This window comes from Urocampus carinirostris, chromosome 3 (genome assembly GCF_059441175.1).
Source record: "Urocampus carinirostris isolate Australia breed hairy pipefish chromosome 3, RoL_Ucar_1.0, whole genome shotgun sequence".
Classification (NCBI taxonomy): domain Eukaryota; kingdom Metazoa; phylum Chordata; class Actinopteri; order Syngnathiformes; family Syngnathidae; genus Urocampus; species Urocampus carinirostris.
In genome coordinates, this window is record NC_142351.1 from 9,864,588 (window position 1) to 9,882,918 (window position 18,331).

General features: G+C 41.7%; 1 protein-coding gene across 2 annotated transcripts; it reads right to left on the reverse strand.

Annotated features, from left to right (window-relative positions):
• Window positions 1-342: 342 nt before the first annotated feature.
• On the reverse strand, window positions 343-8,908 carry dtx3 (deltex E3 ubiquitin ligase 3). 2 transcript variants are annotated; one of them, XM_088330595.1, is made up of 6 exons: window positions 8,676-8,908; window positions 8,442-8,602; window positions 8,260-8,334; window positions 7,263-8,053; window positions 2,667-2,884; window positions 343-854 (listed from the first exon to the last, which is right to left on the reverse strand). In XM_088330595.1, the coding sequence occupies exons 3-6, from the start codon at window positions 8,270-8,272 to the stop codon at window positions 779-781; spliced, it is 1,098 nt and encodes a 365-aa protein (XP_088186721.1). In that variant the 5' UTR covers window positions 8,273-8,334; window positions 8,442-8,602; window positions 8,676-8,908; the 3' UTR covers window positions 343-778. The 2 variants fall into 2 exon arrangements, with proteins under 2 accessions (XP_088186721.1, XP_088186720.1); XM_088330594.1 differs by having other exon boundaries at window positions 8,260-8,602; window positions 8,676-8,907.
• Window positions 8,909-18,331: the final 9,423 nt, after the last annotated feature.

Sequence of the window (18,331 nt, forward strand, 5' to 3'; positions counted from 1 at the left end):
ACCTTATTAGTGTCTGAACCAAGGACAGACACAATTTTGGACTATGGACACTGTTTGCGACTGTTATTTGACCTACAGATGTTTTATTTCAGGGGTGGCTAACCAAGTCCTCCATGTTTCGGAGGTTTCTCTGCTCCAATACAGGTGATTCCAATCTCAGAGCCTGCTAACAAGCTGAAAATTGGCAGAGAAACCTCCAAAACATGCAGGACGTCCGGATCTCCAGGACCAGGTTAGCTACCCCTTGTCTTATTTCATTGTGGAACAAACCAAGGTATCGATGGTATCAAATTCAAGCAAGCAATGGAAAATTCGTCAATTTCAATCAACCTCTTCATCACATGCAATCACGAGTTCTTTTATTTCAGGATGAGCGTAACGTTGCGTCAGAGTCTTGGTGGTAGCACATACAGCATATTATTGCAGATATATATTTTTTTTTTTATCTAACAAGTGACATCAAGCGAGTAAAGACAGCTGCGGCTGTTGGAAAAAAAAAAGGGTTTCAAATTTGTGCAAAAAAGTGCCAGCGAGTCCTAGTATTTGGAACCCTCCTGTTTTCGTCACCTGGGAAAGAATCCAAAGCGAAATGTGTCTTTAGGACTGAGTGATTCCTAAATGTTTGAAGCACGGGGAGCACGAGAACTTCCTCGTGTGGTTGCACTGGGGAGAGGTTAACTTCCGTGGAGCAGACTGACATGGACTCTTCAGAGCCTGAAACCCATCGAATCGTTACATACCCGACTCGAGTCGCGCAAACTCCTGGTGGTCTTTCCCTTCAGTCTGTGGTAATGCCTTTTTCTTGCAGTTCTTCCGTCACACGCACCAGGTAAGTGGGGTCCGGGTAGCCAAAACTGAGAGGGAAAAAACAACCATTACTTTTGAGGAAGGTCACGTTTGAATCTCAAAGTTTGGGAAAAACCACAGATGCTGCCACTGTAGCTGAGAGACGAGCACTGAAAAAGCTGCGGTCAATCATGGACAATTCATCACATCCACTACACAGCATCATCACCGAACGGAAGAGCAGCTTCAGCGACAGACTGCTGTCACAGCCTTGTTCCATGGACAGACTGAGGAGATCATTTCTTCCTCATGCCATGAGGCTCTTTAAATCCACCCGGGGGAGTAAAAGCCCACATTAAACCCCACCCCCACATTTGCATAATACCCTATTTTTATTACAGTGTGTATTTTACGTAGCAGTATTTAAATACCGTAAATTCTGGACTGTAAGCCGCTACTTTTTTCCCAAACTTTCAACCCTGCGGCTTATGCAGTGATGCAGCCAATTTATGTCATTTTTCTAACGGCCGCCAGCGGCGCTTGAGTACAAAAGGTAAGATTTAGACTGCAACTTCTTAGTTTGTGCACAAATTATTTTTAGCGTAGACATATCCTCATCATGCAAATTGCAAAAAGAAAGGCACATGACGCAGCTTTCAAGCTAAATGCAATCGAGCAATCCGATAAAGAAGGAAACAGGGCTACTGCACGTAAACTTTACTTTGCGAGCGTGTTGCTAGGGTGTTTTTGAATAAGGGCGCGTGGGACGACGTCTATATGACAAAGTCTCTTTCCCATACTGGGGGAAGACGTCTTTGATGATGTCAGTTATAAGGAGGAAGATGAGGACGATTTACCGTGATTTCTGCATGTACGGCATGTTTTTTTTTAACAGACCCGTTTACCGTGTTGCGAGCGTGTTGCTAGTAGCGTTTTGCTACCCTTCACAGGCACGGTTTGGGATGAAAGTTATAATATTATTATTAAAGCTTTGAAAACTCTCTCGGTGTACCGTCTTTCTTTGTAAATATGTGTACCCATGTATAATATGTATTTGCAACTGTATATTTTTGTAACATATTTATTTTAGAAACTTATTCTAATATGTTTTGCACGAGCAAATGAGAAAGAAGGGGCGGGGCAAACGCGGGCTGACGGGAAGTGGAGTAAAGGTGAGACCTGTTTGTGGACGCGGCCGACAATAGTGGATATATATTTTCCCCACCCTTACCTTTGGAAATATACACTTTTTTCCTTGGATTTCAATGGGCACCCGGACTCTGCAGGTCTGCATTAAATCTTAAGTACCGTTATCATTTTCCGTTCATTTTGCTGTGTTTTTTGGACTGTATCGGGTATGGGTTAATTTTGTGTTTGTGTTGCGTTTTTTCAATGTGGGCGCATGCGGCTAATACACAGGTGCGGCTTGTGTATGTACAAAATCGGTTTTCCTCCCGAAATGTGGTGGGTGCGGCTTATAATCAGGTGCGCTCTATAGTCCGGAATTTCTTTTATCTTATCATTTTATTTTTCAACACAAGGATACTGCTGGAAGTGTGAATTTCCCTACGGGGATGAATAAAGTATCTAACTATCGTCAGACCCAGAGGCCTGGGCGCAAGGCAGGGTCAGGGGTGTGCTCAAATCTCCTCGACTCCACCCGAGTCGTTACAAAAGAAACAGGAAATTTCCCTTCCAAAGGGCGACTCTGGAGCTGAGGGATTAGGTGTAAACCGCACGGCCCGCCTGCCACTACATTTTTTGCACAATTTTCTTTTCCAATTGTTAGCAACTTCATCAAAAGGTATCCTTTGAATCACCCTCATGAATACAGAACATCTCACAGAAGGGTTTCTTAAGAAAACCCAAGTTTTACCTACCAGCGGGGGCCACCCCATATTGAGGTCTTGTGATGAATGTCATTCCAGGTGATGACATTTTGCAAGCCTGTCGTCATGGAGGTACCGATGGTGAAGGTCAGGCGCTGCTCAAAAGCCCGGCGGAGCAGGCCTAGTACGCGGTTGCCGTTGGGGCTGTCGGGGAGGTAGGCCAAACGGTCTGTTCCTGGGTACCGCACGCCCGGGTTGGGATGCTCTAGCTGTTGGGTGACAGTTAACAGCATAACAGTATTCCCTTAATAAATAAGTCAAACGACATGAAAAGCATTGTTTATTCGGCACAGTAGTGGGTTTAAGGTTTTGGCATGACTTCAGTTATTTTTCTGTGTAACCGGTCGAGAACGTATGGCTCATGAGCCAGATATGGCTCTTCGAACGAGTACCTCAGTGTCATGATTACCGATGTGATTCACCTGTGCCCGCTCCTTTGGCGCCAACAGCCTCGGACTCTGATTGGCTCCCGATCAGAACTTGTACCCACTCCTGTCTGTCCCCTGTTGTGAGTCCGTCTGCGAACCTCGGTTAACACTAGGCAAGCCTTTTTCGACCCTGACTCCCACCTGTCCCATTTTTTGCTCCTGTCTGTCCCCCAGCTTCGACCGGTTATTGATCCTGACCACGTCTACTCTCCTGTCCTGGCTTTCGACCTCCTTTTGTCCCCGACAACGTCTACTCTCCTTTCCTGGCTTACGACCCTGACCACATTTTTACTCTCCTGTCCAGGCTACTGACCCATTTTTCCGTTCCCGACACTGCCATCGCTCGTCACGGAAGATCCACTTCCCGCCTCCAGCAATCACCTGATCGTGGGCGCATCCCTTTCTCTTTCTTCTGATAAAACTTGTGAGAAACGCAACGCAAGTCGGTCCTGTCTCCGTTCTGGTCCTGACACTCAGGTGTTGAGATACAATTAAGGCCATAGCAATCTTCTCTGTGACTTTCCAGTTTCAATGTATGTGAAGCCGAAGCAACACAGTAGAGAATGGTTCAGTCCGAAACATATTTGGCAACGTTTTAACTAGTTTACACTCATTGTGTTACACCAAAAGGCCCCCGATTTGGCTGTACGTCTCTAAGGAATTCTTTATAAGGAAACTCATTCAACAATCTATGTTCACTGTTGAAACTGTAAACACCTGAAAACACCAGCCAAGCACCCAGCCAAGCAATTTGATTGGGTGAGCGGACCTCTGCAAACATAGCACCCAATACACCGTAACCTTCTCGCTTGCAGTATTTTGTGACATTTTTGCAACAGAACTCGCATCTTGTTTTGAAACCATTATTTCCGATGAAATTATTCCCAAAATGAGCTTCAACGATCCTAAGTAATCTAGAGTAGTCAACACAGACCAGAAGATGATTGGCTGCTCTATGCCCAGTGCAATACTGCGGAAGAGCCATCAACGTTATACCAGCTCAGTAGCCTAGATGGTAAGGCGCCCGCTTTGAGACTGGGAGGTTCGGGTTCGCGCCCCGGCCGAGTCATTCCTAAGACTTAAAAAGTGGTCGGCGGCGCCCTCTGTTGGCTGCGGCTGCATCGGCTCGCTACAACGGGTCAGGTGCAATCGACATTTCGTTCTGTGTACATTGTTACACAGAATGACAATACAAGGAAATTATTATTATTATTATTATTATTATTAGACTCTTCTCACACCGGCCACTACCTCCCAGACCCCTTGCCCTCTGGTAGGTGCAACAGGTCCTTTAAAACAAGGACAGAGACAGCTTCTTCCCCAGGGCTATCACCACCCTAAACAAGCACGCAAAACTATGAAAATATCTTGCAACTTATTTAGGAATATTTTTTGTTGCTGCAAAATTTTATTGCACTAGTTTTATTTGCACAACCGCTACAATGCACTATTCTTTCATTGCACTATTATTATAACTTGGGCCAGTCTCTAAGCACTTGTCCTTAAAACAAGGACAAACAGGCACAGAGACAGCTTCTTCCCCAGGGCCATCACCACCCTAAACAAGCACGCAAAACTATGAAAATATCTTTTAACTTAGGCCAGTCTCTAAGCACTACATTGCAAATTAATTTTTCCTATTTATCCTTGTAGTCTTTTATCTTATTTTTCTCTTTTAACCAGTTATTACATGCTTACTGTGAAGGGCCATGTCTAATCTCATTGCATAGAATGTTTCACAACGGTTCCTGATCCCTGCTATATAATATTGATCCAATCTGCTTCCAGACTTGCCATAAATACAGACAAATTCACTGTACGGACACTGCCCTACTTACAAACTATCGTTCTTAAGTTGAATTTGTTGGTAAGTTGCTTCAGTGCTGTATTTTGCATGTTTATGGTTTACATAAGTATGTTTAATGCCAATAAGTAACCTGTATTGTTTTGTAGTAAAAAGAGAAAAATAAAATAATATGATCTATAAAGATAAAGTTGAGTTTACCTTACTTTTAGAAGTTGTGCTTCAAGGAGGTCCTCTGTGGTAAAAAGTGGCCGATAAAAAGCGTTCCGACCATTTTCTCAACCGCATCAAGCTTTCTTATTCCACTTTCATTTCAAATGAAACGGCTCGCCTCTTCTTTACACTGCACACCAGTGTTTTTCAACCTTTTTTTCAGCCAGGGCATGTTTTTTTTACATTGGAAAAATTTTGCGGCACACCACTAACCAAAAATGTTATGAAAGGACACTAACAGGATGTTTAATTACAATATAATTTATAATACCCCCGCTTTTTAACAGCACATACACTTGACAATGACATAATATTTGCAGAAAATGATTCATAAATGTTTTACAAAATCTTAAATTTTAAAAAGGGACATTGGATAGATTCTCGCGGCACACCTGGAGATTTCTCACGGGACACTAGTGTGTCGCGGCACAGTGGTTGAAAATCACTGTACACAACCATATTGAATGGATGCGTGAGATATTAAACGATAAAAATGTTCTTAGCGCGCTGGAGATACAGTATGTTTACGCAAACTAGGAAGAGGATTTCTTCTTCGGTGTGGATGCTGGGTGACCTCTCACAGCGCCACACGCCGGTAGTGGTGAAAAGATTCAGATTCAGATTCAGATTCAGATCTACTTTATTGTCATTCTAGTACACGTGTATACAGAAGCACTACAGTGATGTCCTGCACTCGGAAAAAGGTGCACACAATATAAAATCTGACTCACAGCAATGTCCGGATATTTTTCGACATCCTGAATCTACTGTTTTTCACAAGTCGAATGGTCTCAAGAAGGGGAGCGTCTGTATAGCTGTTTGGTGAAAAATCGACATTTGAAACCAAAATGATTCATAAACTGGAATCATAGCCCAATAAATCTAAATAACAACTCCGAATGATAAAACTCATCACGACCTGTTGATTAATGTTCGATAAATTTGCAGACATTCGTCATCTCAGGGGAATCCATAACTCCAGGGTTCAATATTCTTGCACAACATTCAAAAACTACTGTGCAACCCATAATGGAACGATTTCTATCCATCTATCTACCCTGGTCATATCCCTCGAGGGGGGTGACCGACAGCAAGACAAACACATACACCAAAACAAAGAAAATAAAAAAAAGGGAAAAGTAGTCAAAAACACACACAAACACTTTTTGGACCAGGGCCAACCGAATTCCCCAAAAACCCAAACAAGTTAAGCACCCTGGCACCCAAGTTGGTAATGCTTTCGTCCCTCCAGATGAAACGGGACACAAGAAAGCGGCCATTTCACTGGGGTCAGGGTGAAACAAGACACTGTTCAACAGCAGGGCCCGACAGCTTTCGCTGGTTTACCCCTGCCGCATCATACGGGTGCCCTGCCCATCCCTTAGAACATATCTAAATATCCCACTATCCTTTTACAACACCTCTCCACTCATTCCTATCACCAACAAGAGCTCTAGCTTCCACTACATCTCGACCTCTTTCCTGCAGTGCACTCATAACACCATCCATCCACGTCAATCGCGGCCTTCTTCTTGGTCTCCTTCCATTTACTTCTGCTCTGTAGATCCTCTTCAACATTCGCTCCTCATCCATCCTCGCCATGTGTCCAAAACAACCGAGAACTCTCTTATCCACACGCTTGCTCAGTTCCACTACTACTCCAGTTCTGTCTCTCACAGTTTCATTTCTCAATCCATCCAATCTTGCCACTCCTAACGATTTATATGATGACTTTTAAAATGTCCCTAATTTATATCAATTAAAAATCTCATATACTATGCGCATTAGATAACTATACAAATGAATATTAACATATTTTGGTTTCTTTGGGCATCACTGTTTGTAGGAGTCACTAGCGGCACTATTATAAGTTTGAAATTTCATTTATTTGTTCTCTATTATCCCTTTTTGTGGGGTAAGTTTTCTTGTTTTGATTTTGAATAGGTCATAGGCACCTAAAAGCTCCAGTTTCAAGCTACTCCCTTTCGTCACATGTTTATTTATAATATAATTGTATTTCACTGCTGCTCTTTGTGTAGTTTATCGTTTCCATTTGTTGGTTAATGATTGATGTATTTTTTGTGGTGTGCCTGAATCAAAAGCCACAAGCAAACAAAAAAAGTTATCAGATTACATACTCACCGACTGTAAGCCTGGAGGGAAGCTGTAGAAAATGCAAATACATCCATAGCCCTCATGACCTGGGAGCTGCAGGCCGGGATCCCGCTCGACAATCATGGTACCGTTGGCAGGCTGATTCCCGATCAGTTGGCCGTAAACGAGACGACAAACGGGACAAGCCCTCTTCACCTTGAAAGCTTGATCCAGGCAGCTTCGGCAAAAAGAATGACCGCACTTTTCCAGGGTGGTTTTTTCCACGACGTCTCCCATGCAGATAGAACAACAACCGTTGTCGTCCGGCTCTCCGTGCGAAGTTGCTCCGCAGTCCTTCCGGTGCGCTGCCTCATGGAGCATGGAAAAGGCCCCTTCCTCAACAGGCTTCCGGAACCTCTGCTGCTGCTGCCTTTGAGAGCGACGGAGTTGTGGTACGAGCGGCATCTGGAGCAGGTTGCCCTCACCGTTGGGCTCAAGGACCCCCACGCAGGGAAGCAGGGCCCTCCTTCTCTTGGGTTCCTGTTTGCTCATCTCTTTGCGGGCACAGTGGCAGAGATCAATGAAAGCTTTACGCGTCTCGCCGGAAACTGGAGCGTCTGGCGCAACGGCGTGCCTGGCGCCCGGCATCGGCTGCAGCCTGACTGAGCAACAGCCTTCCCGTTCACCTCGTCGAACGATTCCGGCATGTATGCCTTGTTTGTGCTGGAAGTCGAGAAGCCAGGGCCTACCAGCAGCGGCAAGGTAGTCCCACACAGCTTGTGACACCAGCACCTCATCGCTACCTTGCCCAGCACGCACGCTCATCTCATCAGATGAAACTGCAGAAGAAAGCAAAGACGTCAAAACGTTCCCCAGACGTTATCATCAAAATTGAGCTTTTGCAGCGATGTGCGTAGTGCCACGTAATAAACACTCTTAAGTCGTGATCAGCTGATCACGATTTGGAGGCTATTAACATCAGACTCAAAAGGCTGTCACAGCACTGGGGGGGCGAAATAAACAAACACATTTGTAGAATCTCTACCTTGTGAGCCCATAAATCCTCTCAATCGCAACAGAGGCTTCCGATGGGCGATAAAAGGCGAGCAGGACGCGATGACTGTGCAGAGAAGCCAACGATATCACAACCCCACGGCGGTCCGCCATTCTCCGGCAAGAGATTTAGTGATTTCGCAACATCGGTTCAGCTGTGGATATTCACTATACCTTCTCGGTTATTACCACCACCATGCTTTACACTCGGTAAACTCGACTGTCAATTGTTGGGGGTAAATCCAAAGCTATCGGGGAGCCTCGTTGGCAGGTTTGGAGAACGTTGTCGTCAACAGCGGTGAAGAGGAAGAGGAAGCGGCGGCTCGGTGGTGTGGCTATAAAAGAAAGTTGTCTTTTTACGAAATGGCGTCCAAAGTCGAATTTGTGTCTCTTTCGGCGAATACTTGCCTAACATTGAAACTCGTCACTATTGGCCAGGTTGTTTTTTGTTCTAATCGTTGACGTCCTCATACCAGACACAGGCTATATAATTCTTTAAAAACGTTTGTAATTATTCTTCTAAACAAATAAAAAAGGAGTGATTGTGTTAAAAAAAATCAGCAAGCCTAGAACATAAACAAAAAAACGAGACCCGGAAGTTGGTTTAGCGGTGAGACGTGATTGGCTAGTGGTTCTTTCCGTCCCAATACTGAACATCCCTTCTTCAAAGTGACGTCATTAGAGTGACATCAACTACGTCGATCGCGAACGAAACGGCTCCATGAGCCAACTCCCCATAAAAGAGCTGGTTCCCTTTGAGACGATTCTTTTCTCTTGTGATTGGCTCCTTCATCATTTTGGGTTGCATTTTTGGGTTTTTTAAATTGTTCAGTTAAAAAAAAAATGCATTTTTAGTGAGTCCTTGTTTTTGAATTTAAATTTATAGTGAATGTAAAAGATTAATCTCAATCTTTTTTTCTTTTTCTTTTTTGTTTCTTTTTTCCCCTTTTTTGCCCCCACCCCATTTTTTAAGTAATTCAGTGCAAAGTTACAAAATAATTTTCAATGGTGGTGTGCTTTGTTTGAGGTGTCCTCAAAAGAAATAAATGAAATATTATTCCTAGCGTGTGACATCATCCACTCTGCTGTTGCTAACTAACACACAGCACCCCGAGGCCATCCTGTTAATTTGTTAATAAACAACAAAAGGATACTGCTGGAAGTGTGAATTTCCCTACGGGGATGAATAAAGTATCTATCTATCTATCTATCTATCTATCTATCTATCTATCTATCTATCTATCTATCTATCTATCTATCTATCTATCTATCTATCTATCTATCTATCTATCTATCTATCTATCTATCTATCTATCTATCTATCTATCTATCTATCTATCTATCTATCTATCTATCTAGGCATCTATCTATCTATCTATCTAGGCATCTATCTATCTCTATCTAGACATCTATCTAGACATCTATCTATCTAGACATCTATCTAGACATCTATCTATCTATCTATCTATCTATCTATCTATCTATCTATCTATCTATCTATCTATCTATCTATCTATCTATCTATCTATCTATCTATCTATCTATCTATCTATCTATCTATCTATCTATCTATCTATCTATCTATCTATCTATCTATCTATCTATCTATCTATCTATCTATCTATCTATCTAGGCATCTAGGCATCTATCTATCTCTATCTAGACATCTATCTAGACATTTATCTAGACATCTATCTAGACATCTATCTATCTAGACATCTATCTAGACATCTATCTATCTATCTATCTATCTATCTATCTATCTATCTATCTATCTATCTATCTATCTATCTATCTATCTATCTATCTATCTATCTATCTATCTGTCTATCTATCTATCTATCTATCTATCTATCTATCTATCTATCTATCTATCTATCTATCTATCTATCTATCTATCTATCTATCTATCTATCTATCTATCTATCTATCTATCTATCTATCTATCTATCTATCTATCTATCTATCTATCTAGACATCTAGACATCTATCTAGACATTATCTATCTATCTATCTATCTATCTATCTATCTATCTATCTATCTATCTATCTATCTATCTATCTATCTATCTATCTATCTATCTATCTAGACATCTAGACATCTAGACATCTAGACATCTAGACATCTATCTATCTATCTATCTATCTATCTATCTATCTATCTATCTATCTATCTATCTAGACATCTATCTATCTATCTATCTATCTATCTAGACATCTATCTAGACATCTATCTATCTATCTATCTATCTATCTATCTATCTATCTATCTATCTATCTATCTATCTATCTATCTATCTATCTAGACATCTAGACATCTATCTATCTATCTATCTAGACATCTAGACATCTATCTATCTATCTATCTATCTATCTATCTATCTATCTATCTATCTATCTATCTATCTATCTATCTATCTATCTATCTATCTATCTATCTATCTATCTATCTATCTATCTATCTATCTATCTATCTATCTATCTATCTATCTATCTATCTATCTATCTAGACATCTAGACATCTATCTATCTATCTATCTATCTATCTATCTATCTATCTATCTATCTATCTATCTATCTATCTATCTATCTATCTATCTATCTATCTATCTATCTATCTATCTATCTATCTATCTATCTAATAATTGTGGGCTAACAAAGCCCCACTGAGTTCAAAGAGCCTTTATACATATTTGTTCCACCGCACCTATCTGTTTTTATCTTACTTTTACCCTCTGTGTTCCGGCCACAGAGGGCATTACGCCGGAACACATGAGGCGGGGGGAATGGGGGGAGGAGAGTGATTGAATGCACGTGCTCACGTCTTTCTTTTATTCTAGGATGAAAATGGTGAAAGTAAGACAAGGACTCTTTCAAATACAATCCAAATGCCAACCCAAACCCGATAAAAGATGAAAACGAAGAGTTTATTTGAGTGCATGTAGGAACTTTGCATACTTGTACGCGCAACAAAAGGAGCTTCACAGAGGCTGCAATGAGGATTTCCTCCAGAGGATGGCGTAAGAAAGGAGAATATTTTGAAGTTACAGACACCATCTTTAATATATGGAATAAAGCAACAAGAAGCTGCACGGAGGCTTAGTGGTTAGCGCTTCTTTGGCACAGTTCTGAGGTCATGGGATCATATCCAGATACCAGCCTTCTTAAGTGGAGTTTGCATGTTCTCCCCGTACTTGCGTGGGTTTCATCCGGGCCGGTCCAAATTGTCCCTCGGTGTGAATGAGCGAGTGTATTGTCTGTCCCTGTGTTCCCTGCGACTGGCTAGCAAGCGGTTCAGGGTGTCCCCTGCCCCCTGCCCGAAGACGGCTGGAATGGGCTCCATTACCTCCGAGACCCTACTGAGGATAAGCGATACAGATAATGGATGGATGAATAAGCAACCAAAAAATTCTGAAGAGCCATTTGGCAGCTGAAAGAGCCGGCTCTTTTTGGTGAGCCGAGCAGAAAGAGCTGGTTCTCTAAAAAGAGCCAGCATTCCCATGACTCATTTTGAAGATTAAATAAAACATTTTAAAACTAATTAATAATTAGTTTTGTGTTCAATGTTTTTGATGTTGATAATTTAATAAGAGCAACAAAAAACTGAAGAGCCGTCTTTTTCTTTAGTGAGTCTAGCTGAAAGAGCCGGTTTGCTAAAAAGAGCTGGAATTCCTGTCAGTACATAAAAATAAAAATTAAAAAAGCCTTTTACTTCATTCAATGTATTTGTATTTTTCATCAAAAAAATAAGTTATTTAATATACTTCCACGAACTACTTCATGAGCAGAAAACAAGTATATATAAAACAATTAGTAAATTGTTGCTATCTATTGATGTAGATCAGGGGTGTCAAACTCATTTGAACTCGGGGGCCACACGATAGAAGAAACATTCTCTCGGGGGCCGGACTAGTAGATTAGAGAGAAAGGAAAAGAGAGAAAGAAATAAGAGAAAGAGAGGGAGAGAAAAGTAGAGTGGGTGGGGCAAAAAAGAGAAAGGGAGAGAGAGAGAGAAAAAGAGAAAAGAGAGAGAAAGAGAGAGAGAGAAAGAGAATATGAGAAGCAAAGGAGATATATAGAGAAAGTGTGAGAGTGGCAGCAAGTAAGAGAGAGTAAGAAAGAAATCCAAAGAAAAATAGAAAGAGTGAAGGAGATCAAAGAGAAGAAGAGAGAGAGAAAAGAGAAAGAGAGGGAGAAACTTGAGAAACAAAAGAGGTAAGAATAAATAGTGAAAGAGGGGGGGAGAAAGAGAAAGAAAGAAAGAAATCCAAAGAGAAATAGAAAGAGAGAAGAAAAAAGAGAAGAAGAGAAAGAGAAGTGGAGAAAGAGCGAAGGGGAAAGCAAGAGAGAGACAGAGAAGGACAGAAAAGAGAGAGAAAAGGTAAAAAGGAAGAGAACAAAAGAAGGTAAAGAGGCACACACACACAGAAAGAGACAAAGAGGAACAAAAAGAAAGAGAGACAGAGTGAAAGAGAAAGATACAGAGCGAGAGAGCGAGAGAGAGAGCAAGAGAAATACAACGACAGCGTCTTTGTGAGACGCACCTGGCTTTGGCAACATCAAGTGGACATATTTCAACCTGCAGCTCATTTTTCTCTCGCGCTTCCCTCATCGTGCTCTCTTTGGCCGGATTCAATCCCTTAGCGGGCCTGATCCGGCCCTCGGGCCACCTGTTTAACACCCCTGATGTCACTGAAAGTTCCAGCTACCCTGAAGAAAACAAATCTACTCAAAAACTGCATGCTTTTTTTTGCAAAACTGGGTCATTTTCTGTGGCACACTGTACAAAGTCTCACGGCACACTACTGTGCCACGGCACACTGGTTGAAAAACACCGGCTTAGGCAGGGTTGGGTAGGGTTCCTTTAACTGGATTACTTTCAATTACTTATGGATTACTCCAATACCAAATATGCTAATAAAAGACAAAAGTAACTAAATATGAATCAAATGACTCAATTTTGTGCAGGCTTGGGGAGTAACGGAATACATGGAACCGCAAAAATGATGTCGGCAAGCTGTTTGGATTTATTTTCATTTTGTTTCTGTGGCATTTGATGTTCGTTTTGCCGGAGATCAAAGAGATCAAAGCCAGGAGAGAAAGCTTACCACGTGTTGTGAGTCATTATTTGATTCATTTTTAGTTTCTTTTGTCTTTTATTAGCATATTTGGTATTGGAGTCATCCAAAAGTACCGTATTTTCCGCACTATAAGGCGCACCGGGTTATAGGGCGCACCCTGAAAAAATAGTTTCTGGTCCTATATTTGACATACATTAGACGCACCGGATTATAACGTCGACAAAACAGTCAGATGGTTCAGTCCAATTTATGACCCCCTTAACATTCCGAAAGCTTGCAAAGACGCAAATACGTGTCGAGAACACGTGCGGATGCGGTGTCCGTAAGATGTCACTCAAATGCATCGTTCCATCATTCGGAAGGTTAAAGTCTTGGGATTCAAGAAATGCCAACCATTCCTTAGTTTCTATTTTCTTTTTCGCTCGCAACTTTACTGTGCATATGACAATAAACACTTGGAATTGAGTTTAATTTAAAAATAGACACTCCATTCCATCCATTATCTGCACGGCTTATCACAGAAATATCGCGTTCAGTCTGAAACAAGATACAGGGATAATATATAGCCGGAGTAGCTCATCGAAGTCGTTGTGTGCAGACATGTTCCTCTTATATTTGTGAGTGTAGTAAATACAGGAGAATAAAATATTTACAAATACAGAATAGTAAAAAATGCTTTCTGTATGCCGTCAACCACGTGCTATACACATTCATCTTTTTCGGCCAATTGCAGGCGTTGTTTTGCCGTTTAAGCCAATGCCAGCCTGTAAATGATAAAAATGATCCGCCCCTTGACCTCCGAATAACTTTAGCCAATAGTGATCGATTCAACTGATGATTGACACATTGGTTAGCCAATGAAACGCCGGTAAATAAATCCCAGCATACACCGCGGACTGCTTAGCATTCGGGGGAAAATCTAGTCGGCGGCTGCAAGTTAGTTGGAAGACTTTGCGACTTAATATTGATCCATATATAAGGCGCACTGTATTATAAGGCGCATGGTCAGCTTTTGAAAAAAATAAAGTCTTTTAGGTGCGCCTTATAGTGCGGAAAGTACGGTAATTGAAAGTAATCCGGTTAAAGTAACCCGACCCAACCCTGGGCTTAGGTGTACGCAGTCGGTGTCAGCAGTTTTTGAGCTGAAAAACTGATGCAAGCGTGTTTTAAGCTCCGGCCCCAGTTTCCAACTCAACTAGGGTTTAAAGCCACAAAAGGAGGCTTAGGACGGTGGCACAAGCGGAGGACACAGCCTGCTATTAGAAAGATTCAGGGTTTGATAGCAATTCATACAAAAAAAACCTAGGAAAATAAGTAATACCGGGAAAAAATGAGGTTACTAACTGACCCGTTTGTTGTATTAGCAAGCAGTCAGTCAAATGACTTATTTCTATTCTATAGAACCTGTCGGTGACATCAGTTTTCATCCATCCATCCATTGTCTGCACCGTTTATCATCAGTAGGGTCACGGGGGTGCTGGAGCCCATCCCAACTCACTCGTTCATTCACACCTAGGGACGATTTGGACCGGCCAATTCACCTGACATGCATGTTTTTGGAGGAAAGCGGAGTGCCCGGAGGAAACCCACACAAGCATGGGGAGAACATGCAAACTCCACGCGGGGTAGGCTTGAATCCTGAACCTCCAAACCTTGCGGCTGTGCGCTAACCAGCTAGACCAGGGGTGTCAAACAGGGCCGTTAAGGGATTGAATCCGACCAGTGAACACTTAGAGAAGCGCAAGAGAAGAACGAGCTGCAGGTTGAACTATGCCCACTTGATGTTGCCAAAGGCAGGTGCCTCTCACAATGACGCCGTAGTTGTACTCCTCTCTCTCTCTCTCTCTCTCTCTCTCTCTCTCTCTCTCTCTCTCTCTCTCTCTCTCTCTCTCTCTCTCTCTCTCTCTCTCTCTCTCTCTCTCTCTCTCTCTCTCTCTCTCTCTCTCTCTTTCACTCTCTCTGTCTGTTTTTCTCTTTCTTTGTTCCTCTTTGTCTTTTACTCTGTGTCTTTTTTCCTTTATTTTGCTCTCTCTTCCTTTTTTCCTTTTCTCTCTTTTCTCTGAAGCAATTTATAAACCAATTTCAACTTACGAACAAATTCAACTTACGAACGATCGTAGCGTCTGTAAACATAGATCCAGTATGTGTTTCCTTCCTTATAAAGCTTATAAAAGGCTTTTAATTTTTGGCGTCTCCAGACATTTTTTTCGTTCTTTTTTTGTTACAATATGGCTCCTTCATCATTTTGGGTTGCAAAGTAAATGCAGTTTTCCGTAATGTCCACATGATGGTGACAAATTACCGTGTGAAGTGGATTGTATCCTTAATACAAGATATTTTTTTAAAAATTGCAGTTAAACAAATGTTTGATCTTGTAAACGGGGTTTGTTCTATGGTTTTAATGTATAATAAAGTTTTTCAAAAATAAATAAATACAAGTTTTTTCTTTGCCGGTTTCCATTATCGCAGGACCTTTTGGGAACGGAATTAAAACATGGGATTACCGTTCATCATTTGCAGTTATTATATAACTATAAAATAAAGTCGAATTAGAAAAATAAAATTGCAGATCACAACCACAGGCAGGGTTGGGTAGGGTTACTTTAACTGGATTACTTTCAATTACTTTTAGATTACTCCAATACCAAATATGCTAAAAAGACAAAAGAAACGAAATATGAATAAAATGATGAGGTGTGAATGAGCGAGCGAGTTGTCCGTCCCTGTGTGCCCTGCGATTGGCTGGCAACCAGTTCAGGGTGTCCCCTGCCCACTGCCCGATGATTACCGGGATGGGCTCCAGCACCCCCGCGACCCTACTGAGGATAAGCGGTGCAGCTAATGAGATGAGATGAGATGGGATGAGATAACTACATAACTACTGGAGTTCTTTGAGTTCTTAAATGAATTACTAATCTCAAGCAGGGTTGGGTAGGGTTACTTTAACTGGATTACTTTCAATTACTTTTGGATGACTCCAATATCAAATATGCTAAAAAGACAAAAGAAACGAAATATGAATAAAATGATGACTCACAACACGTGGTAAGCTTTCTCTCCTGGCTTTGATCTCTTTGATCTCCGGCAAAACGAACATAAAATGCGACAGAAACAAAATGAAAATCAATCCAAACAGCTTGCCAACATCATTTTTGCCGTTCCATGTGTTCCGTTACTTCCCAAACCTGCACAAAATTGAGTCATTTTATTACTATTTAGTTTCTTTTGTCTTTTATTAGCATATTTGCTATTGGAGTAATCCAAAAGTCATTGAAAGTAATCCAGTTAAAGTAACCCTACCCAACCCTGACCACAGGATCAACCTGAAATAAGTCACTCGGTTGACTGCTCGACAGAAAGCCGGCTAACGCAACAAATGGAAGATAAATACGGAGAAAGTAGTAGAAAGTAGTTGCCAGCAAGCAATTTTATAAGCAAGACAAAAGCATCAATGAGCTCAGCACAATTCTTTCAAACACAGCTCCATTATCCCTGGCTTGTCAGCAGCACGCTCAATGCTCACTGAGGCCTTCACCGCTCCCGCATCGTCTGTGCATTTTCCAGTGCTTTATGTGGTCGAACTCTGCTTCACTGTGCAGAAGGTACAATGCAAACATCGCTCTAATCGCTTCTACTGCCATGCGTGCTGTTTATGAGCATCTACATCACCGGATGACCAAATCAGTTCTCCATTCTATCAGATAATAAGTCTTAAAAGCAGGAAACTATGGTCTGTAGGATGTTTTATCCTGCCAACCCAACTTAAACAAGTCAAGTCATGTTCATTTGTATAGCCCTTAATCACAAAGAGTCTCAAAGGGCTGCACAGACCACAGACTATTGCAAACTACAGACTATTATGAGACCATCCCCTTATATTGTCAACATAAAATATAGGTTTTTCATATGCTATAGAATAGAAGTGGGTTTTAAGCCTAGATTTAAACATTTCCACTGAGGTTGCATATCGAATCTCAGGGGGAAGAGCATTCCACAGCACCGGTGCCCGGATGGAGAACGCTCTCGAACCCGCAGATCTCTTCTTGGCTCTTGGGATCACTAGACCAGCGTTAGCAATGAAAACTGATATTATACTTTCGAATAATATCACCTAATGGAAGCATGTAAATACTGAAAAGGGGGCCAAGTACTGAACCCTGCGGAACACCCCAGGTAACACTAAAGGGCTCAGATGTCATTCCACTATATTTAACACAGTGCGTCTTATCTGAGAGGTAGGATCTGAACCATAAGAGGACGGTTCCTGAGAGACCAATCTATTTTTCCAACCGTTCTAGTAAGATATTATGGTCCACAATGTCAAAGGCAGCACTAAGGTCCAGCAGCAGCAAGAGTGATGAAGCGCCGGAGTCCATTGCTAGTAGAAGATCATTAGTTACCTTAATTAGGGCTGTCTCAGTAGAGTGGTGGATTCGAAAAGATTGTTCTCGAACAGCCAAAAAATATTGACAATATACATGTAGATCCAAGAGTCTTGGGCACATTTTGACAATGAACGTCTCGGAAACTCTCAAGGATATAAAAAACACATCTTGTTAATTCAGAATGCTTGTAAACTCCATTTTTACATGGGATGTTCAAAGATGTTCGATTTGAGCACCATTGTTTACCTGACACACATCAAGCCAAGTGTCGAATTCTTGCTAAGCGTCTCAGCATTGCATTGTCAATGGTTACAACTGTCAAAACTACCGTTTCTTTCTAAAGTACTTGAAAAAGTCGTGGCACGGAAGCTGAATGATTTTATATCCGAGAACAATCTTTTTGAATCCATGCAATCAGGATTCAGGGCTAACCACTCTACTGAGACAGCCCTGATTACGGTAACCAATGATCTTCTACTGGCAACGGACTCCGGCACTCCATCACTCTTGCTGCTGCTGCCTTTGACACTGTGGACCATAATAACTTACTAGAAGGGTTGGAAAAATGGATTGGTCTCTCAGGAACAGACCTCTTATG

Excerpts from the sequence above, each read along its gene's own strand:
- dtx3 (XM_088330595.1), bottom strand. Across the intron at positions 2,885-7,262 it reads TCCCTCCAGGCTTACAGTCG|CTAGAGCATCCCAACCCGGG; the intron begins GTGAGTATGTAA and ends GTCACCCAACAG. Across the intron at positions 855-2,666 it reads ATATGGGGTGGCCCCCGCTG|TTTTGGCTACCCGGACCCCA; the intron begins GTAGGTAAAACT and ends TTTCCCTCTCAG.